The sequence below is a fragment of the Telopea speciosissima genome, chromosome 4 (assembly GCF_018873765.1).
Source record: "Telopea speciosissima isolate NSW1024214 ecotype Mountain lineage chromosome 4, Tspe_v1, whole genome shotgun sequence".
NCBI classification, from domain to species: domain Eukaryota; kingdom Viridiplantae; phylum Streptophyta; class Magnoliopsida; order Proteales; family Proteaceae; genus Telopea; species Telopea speciosissima.
In genome coordinates this window covers 10,776,414-10,783,780 of record NC_057919.1, presented here as the reverse complement: position 1 = coordinate 10,783,780, position 7,367 = coordinate 10,776,414, and the positions used below count along the sequence as shown (strand labels likewise).

The 7,367-nt window shown below is 39.2% G+C and overlaps 1 protein-coding gene across 1 annotated transcript; it reads left to right on the top strand.

Moving 5' to 3' along the window:
- Positions 1-4,523: 4,523 nt before the first annotated feature.
- Positions 4,524-7,367, top strand: LOC122659906 (actin-depolymerizing factor 5-like). Its single transcript, XM_043855073.1, has 3 exons — positions 4,524-4,556; positions 4,780-5,039; positions 7,194-7,367. The coding sequence occupies exons 1-3, from the start codon at positions 4,536-4,538 to the stop codon at positions 7,342-7,344; spliced, it is 432 nt and encodes a 143-aa protein (XP_043711008.1). The 5' UTR covers positions 4,524-4,535; the 3' UTR covers positions 7,345-7,367.

Sequence of the window (7,367 nt, the reverse complement as noted above, 5' to 3'; positions counted from 1 at the left end):
ACATTCTTTGTCGTTATGTTTCTGCTAACAGGACAGGGCAGTCTCAACTCATTTCGTCATGTGATTCTTCACAGTTACCTTGTCCAGCTACTATGTACTCCAATTATCATACTTTTTAGTTTTCGTAGTGAAGCATGCACATGCAGCGTTAAAGCCATTCTATATGATTTTATGGATTTCTTTCCATTTATAATATAATAAAAACTAAAATGGAAAAATAAAGGCAGTTATTTAACTGAATTGTGATTGAGTAAGTATTTTGAAACTCACGAAAATGAAGGAGGTTGAACCCTCCTTCCCCACTTTGAGAAACAGTATGGTGGTCACATAGTAATCTTTCCTTATTGGCCGACTAGGGCACCTTGTAAACCTTTGTATATTTCCTCTCATTCAGGAACAAATTAATTCAATGAAGAAAATCTTTGGACCCTGACATCCATTCTTCTCATATGTGCTTATAAGGTGATTCATCTGAATTTCTTAGTTAACTTTTGCCTTTTTAACTGATTAGTCTATTTTGTACATTTCTTCAAGCCATAGAGTTCATTTTTCTCATTGCAACAAAACTATATTCACTGGAAATGGAGGAAAAGGTATTTGAGTAGTGGATCTGGCTTTCAATTTTGGTGCAGGTTGCTACTTAGACCTTGAGCTGGCTATTGCCCTTAGAGTCTGAAAAGAAGACAAGGGAGTTGATGACGACGCTGCAAGACAACGAAAAGGAGACTAACTATTGAATTCACAGGATGCAACTATGACTGATCCATATTTTTCAAGGCGTCGCCTAAGTGTCTAGGCTCTTTCTTAGGTCCAAGGCGACAACATGCCTTATTGACACTTCACGAGTTTACGTTTATTTATGTTTATTATGGTTTTATTTTTTAATGAATATGTTTATATTATATCCTATACTTTGTTTACTATATGTTGTTTTTCTCATATTAGGTCATTGCTAGCATAATTATATCATATTGCATTAACATGACTTCTATTTTGCATATGTATAAAATTATCATTGTTGTATTGCATACAGTCATATAATGCACGCCTAGGCAACCCTCCAATGCCTTGGGTCGCCTAGTCACCTTGACAGCTATGGACTGAACATAATAGCTCTACAACTCCTGAAGTTTAAAACAAGAGAAATGATCTTACAGACTTTCTAGTAGTTTTTACTCTACGTATGCTATCATAGTTATCATTGTATATTTTAAAGGGAGAGGGATCCCCATGACTCTGTGGAGGAATCTGCATGGCCACACCAATGGCGGTGCAGAGAGAGAAAATAATAAAGAACACCATGTGAGAGGCAAATAGTACTATGGCGATGTGGTGATTCTTTTCGCATATTTAAATTATTGTCTACTAGTAGTCTTACTTAAATGCCTGAATGTAAAAACTGTTACCAATAAAAATAAATTTGTTTTATTTCTGCACATAAATATAATACATGATTCCATCTGTTTTCTCATAAACATTAGCTGTATATAACACAAAGCTAGCCTTCAACTAACTTGTAAAAACTTTATTTTGTACTGAGCATTGACAAAACATGCTTCATTAACTTTTTCACGGCTCATTATACAGGTTATAATGGCGCATTGAAGGTTAATGTGTCTTAAAGGACTGTATGTGGATTAGTTAATCCTACCAGATGAGAATGGATGAGCCACAGAGCTGAAATATCAAAACTAAGTTGTTTCAACTTCAATAGCCAGCTCTTTCTTTCTTTGGTCATGACATTAGATATATTGAGCTACCACCAGGTTCAATTAATGCAGGTATTCTGGAGATAAACAGTCTTTCATGCCCTTTCTTTGACTGTGTGGATTATGTTAGGGACTTGGGTTTCATCATTAAAAGCTAGCCGTTAAGGAGAGGTTGTCCAAGTACTTATTAACCCACCCACATCCCCTTTCATATCCGATGTGAGACTATTCTTTTTGCTTTATGCATGGATATCCCAACAGGACTGGATACTCATTGAGATCAGAAAAGCCATCAGCTGCTTTGCTGATCAGCAAGGTTTATTTGAAATGAAAATTTTGTCCTCGAGAGCATATAGGTATTTGGCGAGGCCCGTTAAACCAGGATCAGTGTTGGATTTTTTTTTTTTCTTCTTGTTCAGTTTCAGGTTGTTGGCCAGTAAGATTTCATATTATTACATCTATTGGTTTCAGAGCTCCATGCCCCGCGGCGAGAACCCAGCAAAGCTGATAAGAGAACACAATGATCAGAAAAGAAAGCATATCCAGTTATATATTTTTTGCAGTGAGTAGTAATGCATGTTACCTTGTTCCATTGATTCTTCTGTATCGAAACAAATCACCAGGAAAGGTCTGAGAACCAACCGACATTGTAGACTTCAAAAGCTTCATATCGAAGAACCAACATTGGATCCACACTGTTGTTGTGGACAGGAAACGTAGATTCTAAGAACCAAAGAGTTATGGACACAGACGGTGGGTGGGTCTCAATGCCTAACCAAGAAAGCCTCTCTCTAAATTTCTCTGTTGGTGCAGATGGGGCCACCCATGTCTCCTCTTACACATTACTATGACCTTTTTGCTCTGTTTGTTTATTTGTTTCTCTGAATGAGTTATTTCATCTACTCATCCTTACCCAGAAGAGGGAAAAAAAAAAATTTAACCCAAAGGTTCATGTCTTTTCACCCACTCACCAATCCACAATTTACAGATCTGCATAAAGGAATTCACCCCACCATGGAGCCAAGAGAGGATCCAAGAGAGGGATCCATGTTTCTCTTTCATTGTGCAACATTGTTATCTGTTGAATAATTGTTAGCTGCTTCCTTATTCCACTACAGCTTTAGCTTCGGACTTCGAAATCTCTTGGACCAACTCCGAGTAAATCCAAGGGACTAAAACCTTTAACGTCATTTCATGATTCAGAAACCAATCAAAAGCGGAGAGAGACGTGATTAAGGATAAGGGAAGAGTTTCTTTCCTCATATAGCTCAAGATTCGTTTCGCTCGATAAGTTTTTAATGTCTAATTTCCTATTCCGTTCTCTTATCTCTCGCTCATTGTCTCAGCAGCTTTGCTTTCACGCAAAGACTCTCGAGGAATTCAATAGGGTAAAAGGGGATCAAGGATGAGGAGCGCGTGATCCGAGATGGGACCGCCTCACTCATCAAAAGAAAGAATTCCAGTGAAGTACCGTCGTATTGGGCCTATTGGTGAACGATAGAACTGTATCGCTCCTTGATTCCTTCAATGACATTCCTTGCTTTCTGAATATTATATGTAGGGGTGTCAATCGGTCTGTTCGAGTAGGTTTCGATGTAGTAAGGGTTCGGTTTCGGTGTAGTAAGGGTGAAATAAGAACCAAACCAACAAGGAAAGCTTGGCTTCGATTCGTTTCATTTGGGTTTGAGTTTTATCAGGTTGGTATCGGTTGTGGTTCAATTTGAACAAGTTTTTCTTTAAATGAGTTTCAAGATGGTATTGGGTTTTATTGGTTTGGTTTTGATTCTAATCCAGTTTTGATTGTTTCAGGTGTGCAAGACCCCAACCCAAAGCCGATTCAATAGGGATCAGTTCGGTTCAAGCCCAATATTACCGGTTCAGTTTGGTTTTGACACCCCTAATTATAAGCATCGTAATTTTTTTTTGGAGGGGAGGGGGAAATGTTCTCTATCGGGAGAATGGCTCCTTCACCTGCACGAGAGCCAATCAACAACAATTATTTGGTTCAATCCATGTGGGGAGGTGGGGAGGGGCAGGGTAATCATTTTACAGGGAGGAGGAGAGAGACAGACACATGGGCACTGGTTTGGGAACTACACTTCCAAACAGAAAACTTACTTCATTTTTTTTCGATAAATATAAGCATTGTATATGTGTTGCCATTTCAAAAAATGTATGGAGTCGCATTCAACCCAAATGATATCTTGTTAAGAGATTCTTGATTCACTATGGATGAAGGAAAATTTGATCCACTACCAAGATGTTTAATAACAAGAGAATCCAGTTTCTCTTCACCTATAGTGAAAAGATAATCTCCTCACCATGGAACCTTTGATCAGTATGAAGAAGGGTATTTTTTGACCATATATATAATAGGAGTGGGGGTGGGAGTTGATGATAACACAAAAGTCCAATCACAGGTACACATCACCAGTGGTGAGGAGATTATCTCTTCCTCCACTGGTGAATGAAAACTTAATCCATATTTAGGAAAGACTTCGCTGATATGATCATTCCAACATTTTAAGAAAGAAGATAATAAGAAGGGAAACCTTGGATATCAGGGGCTGTTTGGTCATTTACCATAACTGTATCTGTATTTGTATACTAACTACTACAGTCTGTACTCTGTACGAATACGGAAGAAATCCATTCTCATTCTTTGGTTGCAGACAAATTCGTAAATTAAACGAAAGTCAGTGGCTTTTCAACAACTAAACGTCTTTATAGTATCCTCATTCCTCACTCTACTTTCTCAACTCAGAACTGTCTCTATTAAGCCCAAGAACCCACAACACACACACACACAAGACAAGACTACGAACCATGGCGATGGCTTTCAAGATGGTAATCCACATTTCATATTTATCAATTTTTTTCCCTTTCAATTATTTCTCATCGCTTCTTACTCATGAATTCTTAAATTGCTTTGAAAAGGATTCCTGTAATTGTTGTTATTTTATAGTTTTTTCCTTTGAACCAATTCGATGGGTTTTTTTTCCCCCTTTCCAGAGGGAGAGTTTCAAATTAATTATATAACTAGTGGATCTCTTCTCTTCATTAATTTCAGGCGATTACGGGGATGTGGGTAACGGAGGAGTGCAGGAACTCGTTCATGGAGATGAAAAAGAAGAAGGTGCACCGCTACATAGTGTTCAAGATCGACGAGGGGTCCAAGCTCGTCACCGTCGACAAGGTCGGTGGCCCCGCCGAGAGCTACGATGACCTCGCCGCTTCCCTCCCCGACGACGACTGCCGCTATGCCGTATTTGACTTCGACTTCGTCACCGTCGATAACTGCCGGAAGAGCAAGATCTTCTTCATTGCATGGTTCCTCTCACTCGCTCTCTCGCTCTCTCGCTCTCTCGCACACACACACAGTTTGTTTTTTCTTCTTTGTTCGTCATCGTCCCACTCCACTCCACTGTTCTGTTGTATGAAACCCACAGCGTGGGGATGGCAAAGGGTGTCAAAACAAAACCGAAACCGTTATCAACAACTGCTTAGCTCAGTTGGTGAGCCGTGGTGCCTTTGATGCCCATGCTCACCAAGAGGTCTTGAGTTTGAGTCTCTTAGCCGGTATCTTATCCCCTCTTCGGTTTACTGAAATCGAACCAAACCGTTTAAATCGGAACCGGTAGACCGTTTAAATAAATGGTCTGGTTATGGTTTCAGAAATGCCACCGTTTAGCTAAACGGTTTGGTCTGATTTTAATCGATTAATCCAATGGTTTCAGACCGTTTAATCCAATTACAACTGATTATATCCGTTTAAATCAAACATCAAAAGATTCAAAACCCAGCAATAGCAACTACTAAGTACTAACCGCTAAGTCACTAACTCACTAAGTCACGTTTCTTCAATAAATGATTTCTTTTTTTCAAAAAAATAAAAATCTAATGACTTCATAATTAATAATTAATTACTAATAACTATTTAGTATTAGTAAATAGAAAGTAAACCGTTTTCTACCCAAAAAAAGAAAAAAAATGGGTAAACAGTGATTGAAGGTATAACATTTTCATGGGATCCATCATCCATTGAAGGTAATTTACAAATTAAAAGAGATGCACTACAGGTTACAACCCATTTTCTATTAAAAAAGGCAGGAGGTTTGGTTTGAAAATAATTAAACTATTTAGTTAATCAGGAATGTTATTCATAATCGGCTAACTCAAACCGTGTAAAATTGTGTATAACCATTTAATCGAAACCATTTAAAAATAATATAACCGAAACCGTTTAGTAAACGGTTACGGTTTTGGATATGCAACCGCTTAGCTAAACGGTCTGGTTACGGTTTCTACCCTCAAGCAGTCAAAACCAAACCAAACCAAACCATTTAACACCCTTAGGGATGCCCACTGAAAGAATAAATCAACCGTAGGTCGCTCACACAAAGCTTGAGCGTAGTCTTTTACATTTGCATCACTCGAGGGTGATTCATCCCCCTCAATTTGTTAGAGGTATTCATTGGAGGTGGAATTTTCACCTTTCATGGGGCAGGGTGGTCATTTTGCTTCCCTTTGTGTCTCCCCTTCGGCTATGTGATTTAGAGGTAAAACAGGGCCATGTTGCCCAACCCTGAGTCCTCTTAGCTTAGCCAAAATCCAACTTGGCCCTGAGATCGGGCTAAGATATCTCAGCCCAGCCCAACCCAGCTTGGCCCTGATTGACATTGATCAAGCCGGGCTGGGCTGGGTTGGGTTGGCCCTTATTGACCTCGACTAGCCATGTTTTTTTGTCATTTGCGTCTTCCTATACAGTAAAAAAAATGAAACGGATGCGATTGGGTATTGATTTGTTTCATACTCAATTGATTATTAGACTTTTCTTTGGGTTAAAAAACTTAATCTAGAACTTAAAATTTTAAATACTTTCTTTCAAAAAATAATTAGACTTTTTGTTTTATTAAATCAATAGATAATTAGGGACTAAAAAAAATTTGTAAAATGTAAACACTAAATTGTAAAACATAACCTAACACAGGCCAGCACAGTCGGGCTCAGCCTGAGGTCTCAACCTTGCCCGACCCGACCCGACCTTGACCTCGGGCCTGAAAATTTCAACCCTAACCCGCCCTTAGGATTGAATAATCCAACCCAAGCCTTGTTCGGGCTCAGGCCAACGGGGCCAAACTTACACTCTTAATGTGATTTGGTTTGTAATACTTACCGAAGGATGTACAACTAGGGCTGCAACAGAGTTGGGTTGGGCCAGGATTTTTAAAACCCCAGCCCAACTCTGAGTCCCCTTAGTTAGGCTAGGCCCAATATGGTCTTGACTCAGGGCTTGAAAAATCATTAATTTTATATAAAATAATATATTAATAAAATATATTAGATCACTTATTATCTTCATATATAGTATAGAGAAAAAGAACCTTGCTTGGTAGCGTGGCTCCTGCACCCAGGCACAGGAGCACGCAAATCCTTCTTCACTACTAATTCTTAGCTGAGATACTGAGGTATTGTGAATTTCAGGGCTCCACCAGCGTCGAGGATTAGGGCGAAGATGCTATACGCAACATCCAAAGATGGGCTGAGGAGAGTGCTTGAGGGTGTTCACTATGAAGTGCAGGCCACCGACCCGACCGAGATGGGTATCGAAGTCATCAGAGACCGTGCCAAATAGAGACAATTATGAATTCTCTCTCC